This window comes from Puma concolor, chromosome C2 (assembly GCF_028749965.1).
Source record: "Puma concolor isolate L17-30 chromosome C2, mPumCon1.1.hap2, whole genome shotgun sequence".
Lineage (NCBI taxonomy): Eukaryota > Metazoa > Chordata > Mammalia > Carnivora > Felidae > Puma > Puma concolor.
The window spans coordinates 100,078,141-100,103,270 of NC_141675.1; the positions used below are offsets into that span (position 1 = coordinate 100,078,141).

At 38.5% G+C, this 25,130-nt stretch overlaps 2 protein-coding genes across 13 annotated transcripts in view; both read left to right on the top strand.

The window, feature by feature from the left end:
• The window catches only part of SPICE1 (spindle and centriole associated protein 1), a 53,143-nt gene extending 43,678 nt beyond the window's left edge, over positions 1 to 9,465 (top strand). For 8 of the 10 annotated variants that reach the window (XM_086675408.1, XM_025913388.2, XM_086675412.1 and 5 more), the window contains 5 exons: positions 880 to 1,370; positions 4,064 to 4,247; positions 7,033 to 7,135; positions 8,125 to 8,212; positions 9,178 to 9,465. In XM_086675408.1, the coding sequence (XP_086531534.1) occupies positions 880 to 1,370; positions 4,064 to 4,247; positions 7,033 to 7,135; positions 8,125 to 8,212; positions 9,178 to 9,231 (920 nt within the window). In that variant the 3' untranslated portion in view covers positions 9,232 to 9,465. The other 2 variants (XR_015240306.1, XM_086675413.1) reach the window with 2 other exon arrangements.
• A 5,405-nt stretch (positions 9,466 to 14,870) lies between these two features.
• CFAP44 (cilia and flagella associated protein 44) overlaps positions 14,871 to 25,130 on the top strand; it is a 151,481-nt gene continuing 141,221 nt past the window's right edge. The window contains exons 1-3 of one of the 3 annotated variants that reach the window (XM_086675417.1): positions 14,871 to 15,145; positions 21,841 to 21,916; positions 22,016 to 22,120. In XM_086675417.1, coding sequence (XP_086531543.1) covers positions 22,021 to 22,120 — 100 coding nt within the window. In that variant the 5' untranslated portion in view covers positions 14,871 to 15,145; positions 21,841 to 21,916; positions 22,016 to 22,020. Of the gene's footprint in view, positions 15,146 to 21,840; positions 21,917 to 22,014; positions 22,121 to 25,130 lie in introns of those variants that run through there. The other 2 variants (XM_086675416.1, XM_086675418.1) reach the window with 2 other exon arrangements.

The following is a 25,130-nucleotide window of genomic DNA, read 5'->3' on the forward strand; positions in this document are numbered from 1 at the left end:
TCCCTACTTCCATTCCTGGGCCTTCCAAATAACCACAGCATTTATGAAATATAAATTGAGTCGTTGCCAAACCTTCTCCAGGTTTCATTGCTCTTGGATTGAATTATAAAATTCCAGGGGCGCCTGGGTGGCTCAGTTGGTTAAGTGTCTGACTTCGGCTTAGTTCATGATCTCACGGTCATGGGTTTGAGCACTGCATCGGGCTCTGTGCTGACAGCTCAGAACCTGGAGCCTGCTTCAGATTCTGTGTCCACCTGTCTCTCTCTGCCCCTCCTCTGCCTATGCTCTGTCTCTCTGTCTCTCAAAAATAAATAAATGTTAAAAAAATTATAAAATTCCTAACATGGCTTAAGTTTCTGTATACCTCTCCAGGCTCATATTTTTCCAGTTCTCCCTTATTGCTGTGCTATGCTAAACTGGCCTCATTTCTTTGCTCTTTCCTATTTTGGGACCTTCACATATGTTGTTCTCTCTGCCTGTAATGTTTTCGCTCTGCTTTCTGCCACATACATAACCATTTAAAAATTTTACTTCTTCAGAGATGCCTTTCCTGACCATCCTCAGTTTACATTAGGTATTTATACTCTCCCTACCCCCAGGATTCCCTGGTATGAATTAATACATGTATTAAAATGTGAACTTGGCAGGTTTTTTTTTTTACAAGGATACTGACGAAGCCTTAAGGAATATGAAATTGTCTGTGATTTGATTGTTTAGAGGTGGCATTGCTGAAATATTCCCTGCTGAAATAATTCAGGCATTCAGAAGCCAAACCTGTCTACTGAAATACATCTCTAACTACCATGATGAGTAATGAAAAGATTATAGTGCGAATCTGTGGTTAAATGATGCATGTTTATTCTGATATTTTATCTACAGTATTGAGGAGGACTGTTCAAACTCGCCCTGCTCCACAAATTCCTCCAACTGTGGAAATAATTGAGAAGGAACAAAATTGGGAAAGGAAGACTTTACCTACTGGCACAGACAATCAGAATCCAAATGAAGAAAGTCACCTCTTCACTCAGAGGTGGAGGGTCTCTCACATGGGGGAAGATCTGGAGAACAAAGTCCAGGCTCCTTTTGTTAACCTCTCACAGCCCTTCTATAGTTCCCATTCACACACTCAGCAGGCCAGAAGCCCCGAGTTCTCAGAAGAGCCCCCGGTACTGGGAGAGGGGCAACAGCTTAGAGCAAATGAGGCGTTAATACAAAGAAAGGACATCATGGCCCGGATCGCAGAGTTGACACTGCAGAACTCAGCTATCAAAGCACATCTGAATAATATTATTGGGCCAGGAGGAGAGCAAGGGGATGGACTTCGGGAATTAAACAAACAAGAGACCAGTCATGCAAGCGACGTGGCTGCAGTGAGTACCAGTTAAGGATCGACTAGGAACATTTAGGAGTTTAACTATATTGCTGGAACATCTTAAGGGCCTCCTTTCCTGAAGTGATCCTGGATATCTTTGAGGCTGCTACTCGAAGGTTTATGCTTAGTCATGTCCTCATCACAGAGTAAGGAAAAGTTATTTATCAGTTTATTTAACACATACAGTAAAAGAGGATAATATAAAATAGAACACAAGGAAAATGAATGAGGAAAATAGGACAAGGTAAAATATGAAAGAAAGCCAAAATTAAACTGGGAATGAAGTTGTAAATATAAAATGTAGAATTAGTATGAATTGAAAGTCTGCCACACAGCTACATTTTAACTGAAAGCATTTCTGCTCTTAATTTTTTTTTTAATGTTTGTATATTTTTGAGAGAGAGAGAGAGAGAGAGATAGAGCATGAGCAGGGGAGGGGCAGAGAGAGAGAGGAAGGCGCATAATCCGAAGCAGGCTCCAGGCTCTGCGCTGTCAGCCCAGAGTCCAACACGGGGCTCCATCCCATGAACTGTGAGATCATTACCTGAGCTGAAGTCAGATGCTTAACCAACTGAGCCACCCAGGTACCCCAAAAGCATTTTTACTCTTAAAGGGGCTTATACAAGAGAATTATGTGTAGCTGGCCCTCAACTCATGAGGAGTTAATTTTTTAGGATGCAGAATACATTTTCCTAAAGAAATGATGTTTTAAAGGATTATTAAAGTGAGACTTTAATGTATGTATGAGTCATCTGGAGATTTTTCTAAAATGCAGTTTCTGATTAAATAGTTTTGAGATAGCACCTGTGCATTTCTAGTTAGTTCCCAGATAGTAGACTGAGGATTATACTTTGAATAACAAAAGTCTGCTTATTATAGTCCAGGAGTTTTGTAAGTTAAATAACTGTAGGCTAAGCTGGTAACTTAAAATCTTCATTTTCTTGTTTGTGGGGAGAAAAGGAATTCGAAGTTCCAACTGGTAAGTGTTTATACAGACATGTTCTCATGCTGGTCCTAGTGATGGGGGAGACTTCCTTTTATCCCTTCATGAGCCAAATTGGCTCCTGTGAGGGTTCTGATAGGGGATGGGATAGTGTTTTGGCAGTGGGAAGGAGCTGGGAAACTTTATGGATTAGGGGGGCTCCAGAGGGGATTGCTTCTATAAAGAGCTTTACCAATGTTAGATTCAGGGCTTCTATGAGGAAGTTCAGAAAGGGGCGGGGGAACAAGGGCCACTTCTGTCAGCGCTGGCTCCTGGGAGATAAGGGCAATGTGAGTACGGAGTCACTGAGTTATTACTCGGTCAGAAGGGACTAGCAGAAGAGGAGAAAAAAATTAGGAGTGAGCAGGACATCAGTGTAGATGTGTGTAAGTACAAATTGCCTTAATTTTGAGTCACTGAAGGTGTTTCTATGTTTACAGAGTTTTGACAGTTGTTCAAAACAGGTTAACTAAGTCTTGGTTTTAAAAAGGCAACAGAGTTAAAAATTGAATTTGCCTTATTTTCTAATTAGTATATAGATCGGGCTAGTGGACACAGTCTAATATTTTTGTTTTCACCACCTTCTTTGTCATAATCAGAATTACAAAATGATCTTTAAATTGTTTTGCTTATCTCTCTCTCTCTTTTTTTTTTTTTTTTTACTAATGGGCATAAGCTACAAATTAGTGATTTCTATTAGGAATTGTTTTTTTCCCAAAGGGACATATTTAACTAAATGAAATAAGAATGACACATATATTCCTCTTAGGAAGTTTCATACTAAACGTAGTTATATTCCACATGTATATGTATATGTATATGTATATGTATATGTATATGTATATGTATATGTATATGTATATGTATATGTGGTTTTTTTTCACTCTACCTCCCATATTCCTTCACAGTCATCACCTTTTTCAAATTAGATCTCTGAGGCCAAACGTGGCCTGGGGAGGCTGACCTGTGGTCAAGAAGAGCGATAAGATTCCTAGAAATCTTTGCCAAATAACTCATGGTACATGTATGAAGATTGGGGTGGCAGAATCATCTCTCAAGTACAGCAGATCCTCTTTTGTATGTTGCGATTCAAACTGCACATCTGTCATTATAATTATTTAGAAGCCAGGTCACTAGCAGTATTGTCTTTGCTCATGTGATCTTTTGTGCCCTTCAGCAAACGTGAAGAGATACAGGAAAGCTTTGCCTTACAGTACTCCCCATGGAGAGAGGGAGTAGAAGGTCTGTGTGGTACCAGTAACAGAAGGATTCGTATCCCTTTCCTTTAGCCCTAAGTTTTCTTTTTTTTTTGCCTTTTTTTTTTTAATGTCTATTTACCTTAGAGACAGAGAGAGAGAGCATGAGCAGGGGAGGGGCAGAGAGAGAGAGGAAGGCGCATAATCTGAAGCAGGCTCCAGGCTCTGAGATGTCAGCAAAGAGCCCGACTCTGGGCTCGAACTCACGAACCATGAAATCATGACCGGAGCTGAAGTCGGACACTTAACCGACTGAGCCACCCAGGTGCCCCAGCCCTAATTTTTCAATTAAATGACTTGTAGATTTTATTCTTTGCCTACTATTCAAGTTTACATATAGCAAGGGTGGTGAATACTAACTAGCTGGCTTTTAGTGGAAGAGTTTATGTTTACAAACAGTCAAAATTGTTTGGATTATTTCTGATATGGAATTTGTTCCTTTTTTTTTTTAAGACTTATCCAACAACACAGCCTTTCACACCAAGTAGCATGGAGGAACGGATTGCAGAATTGAATCGGCAGAGTATGGAGGCTCGTGGAAAACTCTTGCAGTTAATAGAGCAACAGAAACTTATTGGTTTGAATCTTTCTTCCCCACCAGTATCACCTATTCCATCACCTCTCAGAGCATGGACTGGTTGGTCACAAATTCATGATTTAAAAGCTAGACACATGAGAGTTTTCACTTTCTTGATTTTGAGCTGAAAGAAATCTCAGAGCATATATTTCAGTGCCTTCAATTTTACATAGAAAGAAATAGACCTGAGTCATGTCAATTTTACATAGAAAGAAAAAGACCTAAGTCTCTGGGTAGAAAGCTATTCCATGGTGCCTGTAGGTAATCTTTGGTGTCTGAGTTCCTAAGTTGCCCTATGTGTAAATGGGATTCATTAAAGTGTATGATTCACTTAGGATATTTGCTGTGGCTAAGTGTAGAACATAAGGATTGGGGTGCCTGGGTATGTCAGTCAATTAAGTGTCCGACTCAAGTTCAGCTCAGGTCATGATCCCACGGTCATGGGATTGAGCCCCATGTCAGGCTCCACACTGAGGGTGGAGCCTGCTTGAGATTTTTTGTCTCTCTTTCTCTCTGCTCCTCCCCGCCCTGCTTGTGCCCTTCCTCTCTCTAAAATAAATAAATAAATAAATAAAAACCAAAAACCTAAGCATCAAAATGATTTAGAGTTTCATCAGCAACAAATTACAAGTTATTTTGTTAAAACTAATTAAAACATTTTTATTTGTAAATTAAACTTTCCATTCTGTTATTACTTTTAGGAATGTGAAAAACCAGAGGGGGTTCTAAATAATAGAACAGCAACTAAAAAATTAGTTGTCATAATATTTACATTCAAAAAGGTACTGATGAAGTGGCTCTCAAGTTGTTCTTTAGGCAAAAACTGAATTACTAAGACCCTCAAGAGAGTCGAGCTGTGTGAAAGCTATAGAGAAACTAATTTTGGCTCAGGATAAAAGAAGGACAATCTTTATATCAGTAAGTGGTATTTTCCCTAAGGTGCTCAAGCATCGGTGTTTTAGAGGGATTCATATGTCCTGTGGTGGTTGAAGAAGGAAGGCTACCTTTAAGGTATCTGCCAATAAGACTTTTAGAAAATTTTTATTCCAGTGTAATCATCATACAGTGTTACATCAGTTTCAGGTGTACAATATAATGATTCAGCAATTGTATACCTTACTCAGTGCTTACCACAACTAGTGTACTCTTTTTTAAAGATATTTATTAATTTTTGAGATGAGAGAGAGAGAGAGAGCGCACTAGAAGGGTGGGTGGAGCGAGAAGGAGAGACAGGATCCCAAGCAGGCTCCAAGCTGTCAGCACGGAACCCAATGCGTGGCTCAAACTGACAAACCTTGAGATCATGACCTGAGCTGAGACCAAGAGTCAAATGCTTAGCCAGGTGCCTGCTGGTTAGTGTACTCTTAATCCCCTTCACCTGTTTGACCCATCCTCCCACCCACCTCCTCTTTGCCAAAAAGAATTTTCCTTTCAGTTACAAATCATTTCTGTTTTGAAACTTCAGACCTAGAGAGCAGACTCTTGAAAATTACTGGAAAATGATGGATAATCCGTTTCCTTGGGGATCTTTCTTTGTTTAGTCTAGGCTTCTTCACATGGCAGCTTTGTCTGTTGTTCTGCATAGTCACGAAGCCTAGAGACGACTTCTGATTAGAATGAGTACATTAAATCACTCAATAAGTCTGAACATTTATTACCTGCCAGCCTGTTCTGGGCCCTGGGGAAACTGCTCCAAACAGGACAAATCCCTGTCCAGCTTGACTACTTTAGCATTCAAGTTGGGGAGCAGGCAGGAAACAAAGAAGCAAATAAATAGATAATGTTAGTGCTAAGTGCAGTGAAGTAGAATAAAGCAAATCACTCTTAAGAATAATTTTGTAATTACATTAGACATCTGTGTGTCAATAGTTCCTTAAGGTTTAAAGTACTTTCATTACTGTTATTTAGTCCTCAATACATCCTGTGAGTAGATAGAGCTGATATTATAGCTATTTGCTACCTGAGTAAAGTGAGGCAAAAGAGGTTAACTGATTATCTAAAGCAAATTGGTAAATTTGCAACTGTGTTCTTTTCATTCCAGTGGTTATATCTCCAAGATATTCTTTTTTAAAGTAAAATTCGTGCTTTCATGAGAAACTTCGTGCACTATGATGATAAAGATAAAAATAAATCATATGCCATGCAAAACCTCTTTTGTTTTCTAGAGTAATGGAGGAATATGTTATACAATTAAATATGTATTAAATATGTAAATATTAAAGCCCAGAAATCACTGGTGTTAAGTAGTGATTCATAGGAGTCTCTGAAACTGGGGGTAAACATTAAGTCTTTCATTAGTAGATAGTAAATATTTGTTAATTGATAACCTTCTTGTGAAATACTGAAAATGAACACAACTATACTTGCCATTGGCCATGTGATCTCCTCAGCTACCTTCCCCCTACCTAAGTTGTCTTCAGGAGTCGAATAATGTAATAGATTTAGAAGATTTGAAGTTTCACTGAATGACTTCAGAAATTTTCCTTTTTCTTTTTCTTTTTGAAAACTTGAGATAAGCTGTTTTGACAAAAATCACAAGTTTTTTTAGGGCTAGCTCTTAATTTCTGTTTTTCACTTCCAGATCTGACATGATACCACTTGTCTGAAGATTCTGGCATTGTATGACCTGGCATGCTACTGAATTGATACTAGTAACTAAAGTTTCTTGTCTCGCAGTTCATTTTGAAAAAAAATTCTTCCAGTGTGTCTGTGGGTCATAATGAAAATATAGAAAGAACCCCCAAATTTATAATGTGAAATTTTACAGTAAGATAGAAATCAAGTTAAATTTTTGCTTTTATTTTAATGAAAATTAATGAAACTAATATTTATTTTTATATTTTAGAAGGAGGAAAGAGGACGATTGAAGTATCCATTCCAGGAGCAGAAGCCCCAGAAAGCTCAAAATGCAGTACTATCTCTCCTACCAGTGGGATAAATTCAAGAAGGTAGGGTTACAATGTGAATAGCTACTTAAAAAAATCAAGAAAGTGATTAAGTGTATTGTCTTTGGGGGAAAAAAGAAAGTGCATAGTATCTGACTTAGGTTCAGGCAGACTCACTCTTGTAGAGAAAATAAAGTAATGGGAGAAGAGAATTTCTGGGGGGGGGAAAGGAGTGAGGACGAGCTTTAAGTAGAGCAGTGTGGGTTGTTACTAAGAACAAAAATAGGATAGTAGCACATATATGGAGCTCTTGGTAGGTTACGAAATTAGGAGATCACATATGACAGGGTGAGTAACTGAACAGTAGTATTTTTCTCTTTTACAGTAAATGAAGCTGAAGCTCAGAGAGCTAGCTGATTGGGTGGTTTTTCTAGATGGGTCACGTGGTTGGTAAATGGTGGCACTGAGGATGGACCTGGCTCTTCTGTCAGCACTCTCTGTGCTTACCATGACGCTGTGCTGCTGATCCAAGGCTCGTTACTCTTCCACCCCCTGGCCTTTTCCCCCTCACCCCCACACATGCACATGCATTTTTCCCCTTTAATATTAAAAATGTTACAACATGATACTATCACAATGGATGCCCTCATTATACATTTGTCCAAACCCATAGAATGTATAACAAAAGCATGAACCCTAATTTAAGCTATGGATTTAATTAATAATAATGTACCAATAGTATCAGTTGTAATAAATGATGCAAATGATGCAATGTGTAGGGGAAACTGAGCAAGGGAGGTGAAGGGTATATTGGAACTCTCTGTTACACTTAATCTTTCTGTAAACCTAAAACTACCCTAAAAAAGAAAATCTATTATTTAAAAAAAAAAAAGACTTAGGTTGGTAAAAATGTTGTAAATAATTTGGATGTAACTCAGCCAATCTTTTTCAAACTCTTGCCAATCCTGAGATTTGTCATTCTTCTATAATTCAAGGTTAGTAATGATAGATCACTCTCCCACCCTCTTTTATTTCTCATTTCTCATAAATAGGTCTTCAGGGGCTACTAGTAATTCTTGTTCTCCATTAAACGCCACCTCAGGAAGTGGGCGATTCACTCCTGTTAATCCAAGAGCAAAGGTATGTGATAAAATGTAATTGTGAAATGTGTGTAAGGGTCAGGAGAGTGAGGGTGGAAGGTGGCCGATTTGGTGATTTCCATTATTAATGTGACATGAAATTCTCAGAAGAATTCCTAATTCACCTTTGCTAAAAAAAACGAAACAGCCATACAGTTTCTTTTGTGTTCTGGGGTAGCTAAGGAACAAGGTGAAATTCAGTAGGATTTCAACATAGACTGGAAATTACTGGTTTCAGGCAGAGCATTCCTACATGGCAGGACATACAGGCGTGCCTTGAAGTAGTAGGTATACTGAGATACTGGTTCCCTCAGTGCTTGCTGTGGCTGTGTGGGACTTGGGATAGACAGAGCCCTGGGGCCACTTTCCTTGTCCCTTTACCCCAGTGTGCTGTATCAGAGTGTGCCACTAGTTAGAGAGGTTACGGTGAATCAATGTTGTACATATTCCTCATGTGTTCTGCTTTGTTCTAGATTAGACCAAATAGTGAATGCTTCAGTAAACACTGAGTATTTATAGCCCAAATTAATCGATAGGCTCATATCCCAGTTGCCTAGCACTAGAAGATTTATCCTTTATTGTTTCCTATATCCTAAAAAAGTTATAAATTATTTTATTTAATTTGCCCTTAGTTTCTGGAATTTAGTAACAGATTTAGTTTACTAAGATCAAATACCTTTGTTATTTTAAGAAGTTGCACATACAAGTTGTATAAAACACTGGATTTATCCTTTATTTAAAAATTAGGTTCCCTCAATCAATAAGGGGATATGTTGACCAGGGAATCAGTTATTTGGGAATTTCTCTATTGGAGAATTAAAATTACCAGTAGCAATTTAATTTTCAGTACCATTTGATGGCATAGGATAACATGATTCTGTGTACTTGATCTAAATAATTGTAAACCTGGAATGGGCTCATGTTTCTGATTACTTTCTAAATCCTTTTTGCATCTTTGTTCAACAGATTGAGAAGCAAAACGAAGAAGGCTGGTTTGCTCTTTCTACCCACGTGTCATAAATGAAGTTAGTTGTACAGTTTGTTCTTGGTAGCATGTTCTTGAACTTCCACTCCCATATCCCTGCCCCTGCTTGCAAGTTTTCATGTCCCTTTAGATAAAACCTTCAAAGATCTTGTGACTTAGTACTTATGGAACAAAGAATAAAGCAATTATTTCAGTTTGGACCTCTGCAAATAAATTTCCAACAACTAACCAACGTACAACCTCCTTTGAATAAAATTTTGACTATAGGAGGGGCGCCTGGGTGGCGCAGTCGGTTAAGCGTCCGACTTCAGCCAGGTCACGATCTCGCGGTCCGTGAGTTCGAGCCCCGCGTCAGGCTCTGGGCTGATGGCTCAGAGCCTGGAGCCTGTTTCCGATTCTGTGTCTTCCTCTCTCTCTGCCCCTCCCCCGTTCATGCTCTGTCTCTCTCTGTCCCAAAAATAAATAAACGTTGAAAAAAAAATTAAAAAAAAAAAAAAATTTTTGACTATAGGAAAATTGAAGTTTTATATTCTGATATTTTCATAACTAAGGTTTTTCTAACACAGTTTTACCTTTATCATCTTTATTCAATAGTTTTTTTTCTTTTTGTCTTAGTATATCTTAAATGATGTATTTCTTTTATTTTTTTCTGAAGAACTAAGTTGCTTTGCATATAGCTTACAATAAAATGGGCTGCGGTAGTTAATGTCTGGCTTTCGGAAAAATTTAACACTCCCTTTGATCTCTTTTTGGGAGGGAAGTCACTGTTGTTCATCACTTTCCCATCAAGTGGAATGTACAGCTTTAAAAAATAGGTGTGGGAACATTTGCTTATATTTACTTACACAGGTAAGAGTGGTTGTACGTATTATAAAATTCTTATATAGCCTTCTAATGTGAAAATGTCATCAATAATGATAGTGCACATCAAATAGATAGTGATCACAGAGCTTATGTTGAAACAGAAATGAGTACAAAAAGTTGCAGTCAACTTTCCCAGCCCTGAATCTACTACACGTTCAAAGTAGTTTTCTTCAAGGCACCTGTTTGGCTCTCAGACACTGGTTTTTATTTTAAAATTACTTTTTAAGTTATTTCTGTCCTTTTGCTGCATGATGAGAATCCTCAGCTTGGAATGGTGGGAGTGGGGTTGGGGAAACACATTGGAACTACTTGGGGAACTTTTTCAGACAACGCTGTCCCTTGTCTTGCAGTTATAAACCACTGTTCTAGGAAGTGGCATATGGGCTTCATCATTATGGTGACAAAAATAAAAATTTTTTCTAGTATCACTGAATGTATTTTCATGAAGTCATCTGACCTCATTTGCATTATTGCAGATTCTTCCATCTGTATTGTACTTTTTGAAACCTGGTATTTAATAAGTACTATCCCTGCCTGGAATATAAAACCATTTTAGTACCATTCCTTCTGTTATTAAATGTCAAGTTATCTGCTTGGTTTGTGAATGAATTCTTTTTTTTTTCTTAATTTTTAAAAGTTTTTACTTAAATTCCACTTAGTTAACATGCAGCATATTATTAGTTTCAGGTGTACAATATAGTGATTGAACACTTCCATACAGCGCCCTGTGCTCATCACAGCGAGTGCACTCCTTAATCCCCATCCCTTATTTAACCCATCCCCACACCCACCTCCGTGCTGGTAACCATCAGTTTGTTCTCACTAGTAAGCAGTCTGTTTCTTGGTTTGCCTCTTTCTCTTTCTTTTTTGCCTTTGCTCGTTTGTTGTTTCTTAAATTCCACATATGAGTGAGATCATAAGGTATTTGTCTTTCTCAGACTGACTTATTTTGCTTAGCATCATACTCTCTAGTTCCATCCATGTCATTACAAATGGCAAGATTCCATGTGAAGGCTTTCTTTTGACATACATTTTTCTTTTTCTTTGCTTTTTTTTGTGTTTATTTATTTTTGAGAGAGAGAGAGTGTCAGCAGGGAGGGGCAGAGAGAGAGGGAGACACAGAATCCGAAGCAGGCTCCAGGCTCCAAGCTGTCAGCACAGAGCCCAACGCGGGGTTCGAACCCACAAACCATGAGATCATGACCTGAGCCAAAGTCGGACACTTAACTGACTGAGCCATCCAGGTGCCCCTGACATACATTTTTCTTAATATTCTTCAACTGGTTGGCTCTTTACTTTTTTCCTTTATAACTCTTTAAGCTTCAAAAGCCATGATTTTCAACTTGGGGAGCACTGAAAAAAGACCAAACTGACTACCTGGGGAGTGAGTCCTTGGCATGACATTTTAAAAAACTGCTTAAGATGATTTAATGTGCAGCCAGAGTTGAGAACCAGTGCTCACAAACCTCCACAGGTTTGTGGAGCTCACATTGAAGTATCTGTCCTGCTAATATTTGTTTTTGTTGATAAAATACAAAAGTAGATTGAAAATACTCCAATAATAACAGATACAGAGAAAAGAGCTTTATTAGGCTTTCTAAAGCAGTGCTTCTCAACTTTAGCCACCATTCATCACTGAGGAACCTTCTAAAATTCCCATTGCCCAACTCTCACTCCAGACCAGTTATACTCTGGGGGCAGGACACAAGCATCAGCATTTTGAGAAACCTCCTCAGATGAGTCCAGTGTATAGCCAAGCCTGGGAAACATTATAAAGATTTATCATCCCTAAATCATAAAGTGGTGCGTGTTTGGTTTTAATTAACACTACCTTGTGCCCTCTTTATTTTATTAGCTTTCAGAGCCAGCTGCATCTGTATGAACCCTGACCAGCACCATCAGTAGGATCACCAGGGGTACTTGTTAGAGATGAAAATTCCTGAGCCCTACCCCAGACCTATGGATCAGAAACTCTGTTTCTGTTTTAATAAGCCCCTCCTGTCATCCTGATGCATGCTCAAATTTGGGAACCATTGGATCTATGGCATCACAAAACGTGTACTCTGCTATATTTGATGATTTGTATTTACTTTTACAGTTCAAACTCAGAGAACTTGTATTGCTTATATATAGATTCATGTTTTTGGTCAACACATGACTTCTCTAGAATGCCCCAGAAAGCTGCTAAGCACTTGCTAAACTTTAGTAAAATTTTCCATTTTCCGTATTACAGCTCGGGAGAGAAACTAGATTGATAATCAAATCCACGGTTAATGATATAATCATTCCTATAGTATATAGTGGAATTCTTTAAGTTAGCAGAATTTAATAATAGTTTATGGTTTACTAAATGCCAGATAGTGTTTCAGCCACTCTTCATGATTTTATGACACCTTTATGAGGTAGATCCTATTATCCTTACTTTGCAGATGAAGAAACTGAGGTACGAGAAGGTAAGTACCCTCTCAAGGTCACACAGCTTGGGAATGGTGGCCCTGGGATGGGACATAGGAAGTCTTTCTACACAGCCTATGCCATGCTGCCATCTTACAGTGAATATGGTGTGGAAGCCCCATAATAGTAATAGCTATCTTTATAGAGTTGTAATTGTGGTGGGCACGGTGCTGAGCCAAAAGTAGCTCCATTATTTCAATAAAACTGTGAGTTAGAGGTGTTTGAATGCCACCCACCTCCCCATTCCAGATGAGGAAATTGAGCCCTAGAGGTGAAGTAAGTTGCCTAATGTCAGAATGTATGAGATAAAGCCACAACTTGAAGCTCTTTTGAAAAAAATTACTGGACTTCTCCTACTTAGGAGAAATAGCTAATCTAGCACAGTGGCTAAGTCTGCAAGTATTGCAAGCAGAAAGCTTGGATCCAAGTGCCATTTCTGCCAGTTGGGCTGTGTCCCTGGGTAAATTAATCTCATTTTTCCCATTTGAGAGTCAGACATGATATGTCTTCTAGGATTGTGAGGAGTAAGTGAGGTGAGTATATGTAAATATGTTAAGAACAGAGCCCGACTCACGATAAGCATTCAGTAATGATGACTGCCAGTTTTTTGGTATACAAAAAAATACACTATTTTCTCTGTGCTTCCAGATTTTTAAAGGTAGTAAATGGTGAATTTATAGTGGTTTTCTCAGATTAACAATTGGACCCAGTGCTTTAAATTTAGAGTTTATTTCACCTGAAAAGATATTTGGAAGTTGAAAGAAAACATGTTGAGAATTTTATTTGAAAATGTAACTAATAAGCTGTTTAATTTTTTCCTGTTTTCTGGCTTTCCAGACACCCTGCATATGCCATTTATAATTAACAGCAAAGATAATGATCCTTTTTTTTTTTTTTTTTAAGTCAGGAGACTTTAAGTCAAGAATAATTGACTAAAGAAAACATTTCAATATTACCAACAAATGTTATAAAGGTCTTGGAAAATTGTTGTGTAACATTATGGAAAACAATAAACAAAAATAGAATATAGCCTTTTAAAATAAACTATTGAGAAATAATTTATATGCAATAAACTACATCCATTTAAAGAGAATAATTCATTGACTTTTGGCAGACAAAACAACCACAAGACACATTTCTTTCATGCCTAGAAGATTCCTCCTGTCTCTGCAGTGCGTCCCACCCTTTGCTCCAGCCTTGGGCAACCACTGATGTGTTTTTGTCATCATAGATTTGTTTACATTTTATCTAAGTGGAATCATAATTGCACTATTTTGTGTCTGGCTTCTTTCACTCACTATTGAGATTCATTCATGTGGGTGTCCATGTCTTCCTTTTTACTTCTGAGTAGTATTCCATTGTATGAATGTTTATCCATTCACCTGTCAATGGCCATTGGCTTTCTTTCCAATTTTTGGCTATTGTGAATATAGCTGCTATGGACATTTACATTCAAGGCTTTGTATGGACATAAATTTTTGTTTCCCTTGGGTAAATACCTTGGACATGGAATGGCTTGGTATATATTTAACTTTTAAAGAAACTACCTTACAGTTTTCCAAAGCGTTGTGCCTTATTACATTCCTACCAGCAGGGCATGAGAGTTACAGTATCTACACATCTCCCACGTTTGGTGCTGGCAGTTTTTGAATTTTTACCCATTCTGGTAGGTGTGTATATGCATTGTGGTGTGCATCTCCCTGAGGACTACTGTGAAGCATGTTACCATATGTTTACTGGCCTTTCATACCGCTGATACGATGAAGTAGTCAAAGTCCTTTGCCCATTTGAAAAATTAACTTGTCGGGTTTGTTTTCTTATTCAATTATAAGAATCCTTTATTCTGGATACAAAGTCCTTTGTCACTTATTGCAATATTGTAGCCGTTTTAATTAAATTCCAGTTAACACGGTTTATTAGTTTCCGGTGTGCAATGTAGCCATTTTAAAATGATGTTTGTAACCAGTGACTTTAGGTACTTAAAATTCAATACCGAGAGCTGCCTGTACCACAGAGCGGCTAAAGAGCAAACTGCTAAACCGAGATCTGTCAAGGTAGCCCTATACTTCGTGTGCCCAGCGTCAGGAGGCCAAGGATCCTACAACATACAATCTGTTACCGTAAAAGCCAACAGAGATAACAGCGGAAAATAAACAACTACTAAATAAAGAAGCCTGGCGATGTACCTTTGAGGATGATAGTGCGCAATCAGGGCTCCTTTGGGCCATTTTTTTTTTTTTTTTTTTTTTTTATTCCTGGGCAGTTATCTAAGAAAGTATTCAAAAGTCACTTCGTTTATCGATATACCATTCTTAGGTTAATTATAATATAAACTGTATATAAAATTAAAAATGGGATGATAAACTCATAGAATGTTGGGCTTTTCTGTTTGTCTCCAACTTGGGTCATGTGGCACGAAACAGCTGGGACCAAAGGGCGAGTGACATTGAGGCTCCCAGTGGCACCGCCGCGGGATCTCCCAGAAAGCCGGCTCCCGGTGGCGCATGCGCCTCATGGCCCCTCGGCTCCGCCCGCCGGGAGGCGAGGCTTCGTTGCCGTGGTGACCTCTGTAAACGGAGACCCGGGGCTGACGCTGGGACTAGAAATGCGTGGCGGCTGTCGGTGCCTTGGGTAAGTTTGGAGCCTGGCAGCAAGGCAGTTCCCGCGAACTCGTCCTCAAATCTGTTAGGCAGTCAGGGAGCAGCTGAGCCTACTAGGGTTTCTCTTAGACTGAGCCAGCGTTGTCCAGACTTGCTGAGACTTAGTCCTTTGTCCTTGCTACGATCCGTTCGACAGACATTGAAACGGCTAGTATTGGCAGGCATGGAGCTAGACACTGTGGGTACAAAGTGGACACGGTTCCTGCCTGCAAGGAACTCCTAATCCGGCTGGCGCGGAAGACAGCAAACCCAGGAGTGCCAGTTAGACCGGGCTAAGCCCAGGCTCCAGAAGCAAGGAGTCTGGTGGGAAAGTGCCTGGGTTCTGGGGTCACGCAAACCAGCCCACACCACACTTAACTGTGTGACACTCGGCACATGGACCCCTCAGCACTTCAGCTTTCTACTCTCTGAAAAGGAAGATGATAATGCTTATTTCATGGGGTTCTTGTTACAACTAAATAGGATATTACAGGTAAAGTGAGTAGCACATTCATGGCATGTAGTTGGTACAGAGTAAATACTTGCTGCATACAAGTGGATATAGTAGCATATGAGTAAGTATTCAGTGTGTCTGGTCAATTGTGAGTTGTCCCAGATGGCTACTAAGACTTTTGAGAAGGAGAAGGAGCTAAGGAGGGACCAGGAAAGGGGAAAGTGACAGGCGATGAGCTGCAGACCTGAAGATGAGGGACCGTTGTGCCATGCCAAGGAATCTGAGTTCTTATTCTGTGGCAGTGAAGAGCCATTAAAGGTTCCAAACAGGAAGAGTAGCACACTAAAAGCTGTGTTTTGAAACTACAAGAGGCAGGTAGAAATGGAGTAGAGAAGAGAGAGAGAGACAAGGTATGAGACTGCGGTAATGGAAGAGGTGAGACAGCATAACCAGAATAGGGTACTGACAGTGGGAATAGAAAGGAGAGGGTGAATTCAAAAGGCTTAATAACTGTTTACTTGGCAACAGAACATAGAAACCAACTGCATGAGTTGAGTGAGAGAGAAGACTTCAAAGAGTAACTGCTCTGCTTTCTCATCTGTAAATTGCACTTAACTCATAGAGTTGTTTTGAGAAACATGTGAAACAGTATGTGCCGAATCCTTAGGACGGTGCTTGACACATGGTAATCATTCAGAAAACATGGGCTATCATTATTCTTTCCACAGTGGTATTTCACATTGTAAAGTAAAAACTGAGAATCTGTTTTATACGACAACCTCAGAGTCTTAACATGGCCAGCTCTGGCACGCTGCTGTGGAGTGTTTGAGTTGGTGAGACTGAAGACTGACCCTAGAATCTGGTGGATGAATCCAAGTGGTGCCATCTTGGGGACCATTCTCTCTGGTTTCCAGCCAACCTCCTTCTAACAACACATGCCTTTGCACCACTGTGTAACTATGACTCTTTTTTTTCTTTCTACTTCCTCAGGGTTGTCTCAAAACTTGACAGTATACTCAATGAGTTGGTTAACAGAATGAGTCATAGGCTGGATCAATGACCCTGAGGGTAATAAAAGAAGATTTAAGATAGTTCTGCAAGTAGACTCCTAAACCTAGCTACTTCAGTTATACGAGATGGGACATGGGTGAGAACACACAAATACGGTGTAGTCATTCTGGTTGGTTACAAGCTGATTATGATGAGTCAGTATGTGATGAACCTACCACCTCCCCACCCCAAAAAGATAATGTAATATCAGGCTGCCTTAAAGGAATACAACGTTGCCACCAGGTAAAGTAATAGTTTATCTCTTTTGGAAAATGCCTGGATCCTTCAAAGAAGATACAAAATTGGGAGGGATATTTAACGCATTGGGAAGTAACTTCTTGAGCTATCAGGATGCTGAAAAGAGTTGAAACCAGGTTAGTGAGGAATAATTGAAAGAATTGGGATGCTTTAGCTGGAAATGAGAGGGTCTAGGGAGACAAGTAAAGTTGCTACAATTATTTGAGTGGTTATGGTACACAGGAACACTTGTATGTGTCCCCAGAAGAACAAGGAGCAAATGGATGTAAATTGCAGGGAGGCAGATTTCAGGTGAGTATAAAATGAACTAAGAACTGGAACTGAGCATTAACCTGCTTACCTGAAATGTTTAAATTGAAGCTGACTGATCATGTTCCTTCATTTTTCCTTTATTCAGGAATGAATACATTTATCCCTTCAATCATTTTATATACTGAGTACCTATGTGCCAGGCACCACTGTTCTTTTTTTTTTTTTTTTTTTTAAGTTTTTATTTAGTTTTGAAGGAGAGAGAGACAGAGCATGAGCCAGGGAGGAGCAGAGAGAGAGGGAGACATAGAATTTGAAGCAGGCTCCAGGCTCTGAGCTGCCAGCACAGAGCCTGACGCGGGGCTCGAACTCATGAACCGTGAGATCATGACCTGAGCTGAAGTCGGACACTCAACTGACTGAGCCACCCAGGCGCCCCCAGGCACCACTGTTCTTAAAACTCTACTGTATTAACTCAATGAGGTCTCAGAACAACCTTATGAAGTAGGCACTAAACTTTGCAGATGAAAATACCAAGACACAGAGAAGTTAAATACCTGTTGAACACCTCACAGGAGGAGTAAGAGGAGAGCCAGGCTGTAAGCACAGTCAGACTGTAGCCAATTCTCAGCCTGGCCAATACACCAACCTACTTTTCTAATGGTGCTGAGCTTGATGTTGTAGATGTGTGATTCTCACGAGTGGGAGGTTGGACTAGATAAGACCTCTTTCAACTCTGAAGATTTCATGGTCACCTTTATTGAGCCCTGGCTGTATTAGAGGGAATTTGTAGTAATTATGGTAAAAACAACTACGATTTTTGAGTACCTACTATGTGCTTTATATGAACCCCTGGTCCTTAAGCCAGGTTCTTCTCTTTGGCTACACAAAATAATTACATAGGGAGTGAGGTCTTGAGAATGCCATGCTGTGAAAGTTTTCCGAAGTGATTCTAAAGTGCAGCCAGAGTTGAGAACTATAGGTACAAAAGATCTCATTTAATACTTAGAATGACTGTGCCAGGCAACCCTACAGTCCCCATTTTACATATAAAAGGACTAAGGGTTAAGTGATGCTGGGGACTTGGCCCTTGGCCAAGCTAAGCTATACCCTTGGCCAAACTAGGATGTGGACCCAAGCCTTTCTGGCTCCAAAGCCTCATCAGGTTACAGTACAACTTCCCAATCCCTTTATTATAAACAACCCAAACCTAACCTAACAAACAAATAAAAACCACCTTATTCCATCTCAGCATTTACACAGCTAATCTCCACATCAGGACCCTACTCAGTTGCCTTTTACAGGTTCTTCAGCCACCCTTTCTGAAACAACAACAACAAAAACTAAGAAAGGATCTCAAATAGTTTAATTTTGTGTCCAGTATTGTTAGTTCAGAACACTGGGAAAATTGCTTGGGTTCCAGTATTTTCTTCCATACTGTAGACAACTTGATATTAACTGTGTTTCTGATATTAAAACTTATTGCTTGGTAATGTTAACCACTTGAGGAGTATATTGTTTGTAACAGAATAGGATAAAGAGTGTACTTTTGTCTTGATACCAATTTACCTTTGATTGTGGTTTAAATCCTTTGTTTACAGAGTGATGTTACCATGATTGTTACCGTATCTGTTACCATAATTGTTTACTATAATTGTTTCTTACCCACTTTATAATTAACTTGTAAGTAAATTTATTAGGTCTTGTAAGCTCTTTATTAGAATATATGTATCCAGGTAATGTTCAGTTACAGTATGGTAAAAATAAATGTATTTAGAAAAAAGAAGACTCAGAAAATGATCTTATGAAGCTTTTATTGGTAAGAAGCAGAAAACTATGAGATTTGTTTATTTATTTGCCTAAATTTTTAAAAAGTTTCTTTATTTTGAGAGAGTAAGCAAGTGGGGGAGGAGCAGAGAGAGAGAATCCCAAGTAGGCATCTCACTGACAGTGTGGAGCCCGATGTGGGGATTGATCTCATGAACTGTGAAGTCATGACCTGAGCCGAAACCAAGAGTTGGATGTTTAACCAATTAAGCCACCCAAGTGCCCCCAAAACTATGAGATTTAAGTCATTGAGAAGTACATGACCTACCACTGCTGGCTTTGAAGGGGGCCATGAGCCACGTGGCCTCTGGAAGCTTAGAACAACTCCTAGCCTATAGTCAACAAGGAAACAGGGACTTTAGTCCTACAACCATATGGAACTGAATTCTGCCAACAACCTAAATAAGCCTAGAAATTGATTTTCCCCAGAGCCTTCAGAACTGAAGGCAGCTCTGCCAACACTTTGTTTCTGACCTTGTGAGACTCTGGGAAGCAGCGAACTGTGCCTAGATTTCTGACCCCCAAAAGTGTGAGGTAAGAAATGGGTGTTATTTTAAGCTGCTAACTTTGTATGGTGGCAATAGGAAACCAGAGCAGAACCTGTTTATAGACTGAAATGTTATTGAAATTTGCAGACTAAAAGTTGTCTTTTGGTTCTTAATTGACTAGCAACAATAGAATATCAGTTGACTTTTGTCAGTAAACCCAATGATTTCTTTGCTCCGCTTATTTGGAGCCTGCATCACATGACAACTTAGAGGATAGTTTATTTTTATTGAAATAATTTAAATGTTGTTTTTTTATCAAGGATATCTTTAGGTATAGTCAGCCTTCATTCAGGACTTTCTAGTCAGCCTCGGATCTGGAGCAGTAGTTTAGAGAAGTGTATTCGAAGACTGTCATAAAAGAGAATTGTCAACTTCTTTTTCTTAGATTGTAAAGTATTTAAGGTCAAGGGCTCTATATTGCTCATTTTTGTATCCTCCGCAGTGACTAGAATACCATTTGCATATAAATGTGCTCAGTAGTTTTAAGAATTGAATTGGTTTACATTATGAAGAACCTTGAAATGGAGGGAGAAAATGGCATTTAGGTATGTTTGTAGCTACTACCTAAAGAAATTTACTCAAGGTGTATGATAATCTGCAATCAAGCTGCAATAACCAATATGACCTTGCCATATCAATTTTTAAAAATTCTTTATTATAATTAAATATTTATTTTCAAATCATCAACTCGTATAAATGTAGAAAGCAGGCTGCATATCCAATCTGGAAGGGAAGGGAAATTCACTGGATCATTGAATTTGGATTTTAAAGATCTTGCTATGTAAAATGTTTCTATTATTTGATTCCTACACACCTCCCAACCCCAGTAGGCATGTGTTTCACAATCAGGTGAGAGGAAGGAAGGAAGAAAGGGAAGAAGGAAGAAAGAAGAAAGGGAGAACAACTTAAAAAAAAAAAAGGAACACACAGACATACTTTTTGAAAAGTAAAATATCATCTTAATAACACAGCAAAATGGCTCCAAAGTACTAAACACAAAATTTAATAACATACGTGTCATTTTAAGACCTATCTTTCCTGATAATAGCTTTTAAGGAAAACATTTAGACCCTGCTCTATTGTCCCCCAAATCAAGACAGGGCATCATTATGATGTCACTGCCGAAAACAGATGGAATGACCCCCAAGGTCCAAAGGAAAAGAGGTGGGGTTCATACTGCACTCTCAGCTGACCATGTGGTGTGTATCCTATCTGCTCTGGGCATCCAGTCTTTTTTCAGAGACCAGGAAGGGATAAAGATGCACTAGTTCAGTTAATTTTCATAGCAGCCTTGTAAGCCTTGTAAGTTGTTTCTTCTTCGTTTCCATTTACAACTGAGGAATTAACGTAAAGGATTATTAGCTAGTAATATGGCAAAACTGAGATTCAAACCTGAAATGAGCCACAAAATCTGATTCAAATAGAGCTGTCAGCCATGCCATAACAGAATGTTGAGGAAATACGTGATGTTTAGTGTGGAGAAGCAAAGACCTTAGAAGGAAGATAGAGCAGTTGCTTTCAAAGACGTAAGGAAGTGCAACTGACAGAGCACAGGGAAAACCTGCTTTGCCACTCCCCTCCTTAAAACCTTAAGGTGGCTTTCAGTTGCTATAGAAATAAGTTCTAAACTTCTTAGCAAAAGCTTAGAGATAGTTCTACAATCTGCTACCGACTTCCTCCTCACCATCCATTTCACTCTCCCACTCTACAACAGATTGCTTTCAGCCCTTCACGGACACAACCCTCTCTCTGAACTTCCCCCTGCCTAAAACACCCTTTCCAATCTATGCCTGGTCAACCTTTACTCACCACCTCTTCCTTAACCCCAGGACATGATTTAATCATCTGGCTAGGCATGCCTACAGGACCCTATTCTTTCCTTTTTGTAGCACTGATTGCATTTTAATTGCTCATTTAATATCTTTCTTTCTAAACAACAAGTTCCACAAAGTTAGGAATCACATCTCTAGTTCAGTACTGTAATTTAGTGCCTACTGTAAGACTTGATACATAGCAGGTGCCCTGAACAAATATTTTTTAATTGAAATTAATTAGTAACACCAGGGGGAATAAATGATGGGAAGAGGAAATGGAGGGATGAGCCAAAAAAAAACAAAAAACAAAAAACAAAAAAAAACACAAAAAAAAACAGGTGGCAGAGGTTTAACTTTAATGATGGAATATTCTGAGGAAACATGGACTGGCGTGACATTTCACTGTGGACTTCTGAAAAACCAGAGGGAACCCTGGTAAGTTTGCCTAGAGAAAGGGACTAGCTGACTATATTCTGCCATTCTGCAGGTCTCTGCTGGCTGCTCTCCGTCCTCCTGGTGAAGTCATCTCAGATACTGTGCATGCATAGTGATCAACACACATGGTATTTGGTGCTTGTGGAATTTGTTAGGTGAGAAATATCTGTAAAGGACTTTTATTTTATAGCTGTGTCTCTTTCTTTGTCTCAATTTTGTGCTTACAGGGGAAATGAAGGAACCAGGTGATCAGGACACTGATGGGGAGAAATTAGACGGATCAAAGAGTGATGGAAGGCAGTCTCCGAGCTCCTCTAAATCTGCATCAAGATGTAAGTAAAGATTATAATATACCCTTAGGCTTTTACTAAATTTAGGTAAAACCATTTTTAAAGAGTTTTTAAGTTTATACAACAGAAATGGTTTACTTGTTTCGTTCTATTGTTAAATTCTAAGTTCTTTAAGAGGGCAGAGACTGTGTTTTAACCATTTAATCTCCAGAGCCTGACACATAGAAGTTACTATCATCTCTGTGTTGATAATGATCTCTCTGCAAATCTGGTCTTGCTCTCTCCTGTGAGTCTTTACTGAACTTTTCTAATACAGTATAGTAGAAAGAGCTGGACTTTAGGTTTAAGGCCTGGGTCTACCACTTAGAGACACTTGATCTGGAATAAATTATTTTACCTCTTTGAGCCTCAATTTTCTCACCCATTAAGATGATAATTGTGAGTAGTTTGAGGATTAAATTGGATAACATATGTAGAAGAATATCATATACTGCAAATAAAACAGAAATACCCTGATACCAAAACCAGACAAAGACATTACAGAAGAAGAAAACTGCAGACCAATATCCCTGATGAAACTAGACGTGAAAATCCTCAACAAAATATTAGCAAACCACATTCAGTAATACCTTAGAAGAATCATTCACCAGGATCAAGTGGGATTTATTCTCAGGATGTAAGGATGATTCAATATTTGCAAATCAATTAACGTGATACATCATATTAACAAAAAAAAGGATGAAAATCATATGAATACCTTAATAGATGCAAAAAAGCATTTGACATCCAGAATCCAACATCTCTCAACAAACTGGGCTTAGAGGGAACATACCTCCACATAATAGAGGCCATGCATGAAAAAAATCCATGGCTAACATCATATTCAATGGTGAAAAACTGAGAGCTTTTCCTGTAAGATCAGGAACAGGATGAGGATGTCCACTCTCGCCTCTTTTATTCAACATAGTACTGGAAGTCCTAGCCACAGAAATTATACAAGAGAAAGAAATAAGAGACATCTATATTGGTAAGGAAGAACTCAAATGGTCACTATTTGCAGATAACATGATACTATACATAGAAAGCCCTAAAGATTTCACAAAAAAACTTTTAGAAGTAAAAAATGAATTCAGTAAAGTGGCAGGATGAAAAATTAATACCCAGAAATCAATTGTGTTTCTATACACTAATAATAAAATAGTAGAGAAATTAAGAAAATAGTCCCATTTACAATTACACCAAAAAGAATAAAATACCTAGGAATAAACTTAACCAAGAATGTAAAAGACCTGTACTCTGATAAGTATAAAACACTGATGAAAGAAATTGAAGAAAACTCCAACAAAAGGAAAGATATGCCAGACTCTTGGATTGAAAGAATTAATATTGTTTAAATGTCTACATTATCCAAAACATTTTATAGATTCAGTGTAATTGCTATCAAAATACCAACAGCATTTTTCACAGAACTAGAACAAAAGATCCTAAAATTTGTAAGGAACCACAAAAGACCTTGAATAGTCAAATCAATCTTGAAAAGAAGAAAGCTGGAGGTATCAATTCCAGATTTCAAGATATACTACAGTAATCAAAACAGTATGTTACTGCCACCAAAATAAACACATAGATTAATGGAACAGAATAGAGACCAGATATAAACCCATGCTTTTATGGTCAATTAATCTGTGATAAGGGCAGCAAGGATAGACAATGGGGAAAACACAGTCTTTTCAACGAATGGTGCCAGGAAACTGGACAGCTACATGCAAAAGAAGGAAACTATACCACTTTCACTTTCTTACACCATACACAAAAATGAACTCAAAATGGATTAAAGACCTAAATGTGAGACCTCAAACAATAAAACTCCCAGAAGAAAATAGAGACAGTAATTTCTTTGACATCAGCCATGGCAACGTTTTTCTAGGTATGTCTCCTAAGGCAAGGGAGACAAAAGCAAAAATAAACTATTGGGGCTATATCAAAATAAAAAACTTTTGCAGAGCAAAGGACACCATCAAGAAAATCAAAAGGCAACCCACTGAATGGGAGAAGATATTTGCAAATGATATATCCAATAAAGGGTTAATTTCTGAATATATAAAGAATTATACAACTTACACAAAAAAAAACCCCAAAACAACCTGAAGACCTGAATATTTTTCCAAAGAAGGTATACAGGTAGCCAACAGATACATGAAAAGATGCTCAATATCACTCACCACGAAGGAAATGCAAATCAAAACCACAACGAGATAGCTCCTCACACCTGTCAGAATGGCTAGACACAAAAAGATAAGAAACAAGTGTTGGCAAGGATGTAGAGAAAAAGGAACCCTTGTGCACTGTTGGTAGAAACATAAATTGGTCCAGCTACTGTGGAAAACACTATGGAGATTCTCTCCATGGAGATTCTCAAAAATTAAGAATTGAAATACTTATGATCCAATAATTCTACTACTGGGTATTTACACAAAGAAACCAAAAATACTAATTTGAAAAGATCTATGCATGCCTATGTTTATTGCAGAATCACTTACAATAGCCAAGATATGGAAGCAACCCAAGTGTCCATTGATAGAGGAATAGATAGAGAAGATGTGATACACACACACACACACACACACACACACACACACACTGGAATATTACTCAGTCATAAAAAGATGAGATCTTGCCATTTACAACAACATGGATGGACCTAGGGGGTATAATGCCAAATGAAATAAGTTAGAGAAAAACAAATATCATATGGTTTCATTTATATGTGAAATCTAAAAAGAAAACAAATGAATAAACAAAAAGAAGAATCAGGTGATCATATGATTACTATAGCTACAAGGTATAATTTAATGTCTTATTTAAATCTTATGAATTTGAATGTTTTTAACACTAACTTTTCCCAGTAAGGTCCATTATGAAACCAGAAAGTAAATGAATAAATAAAAAGCAGAATCAGACCTATAAATATTGAGAACAAACTGATGGTTGCCAGAAGGGAAGTGGGTGGGGAATGGGCAAAATGGGTGAAGGGGAATGGGAGATACAGGCT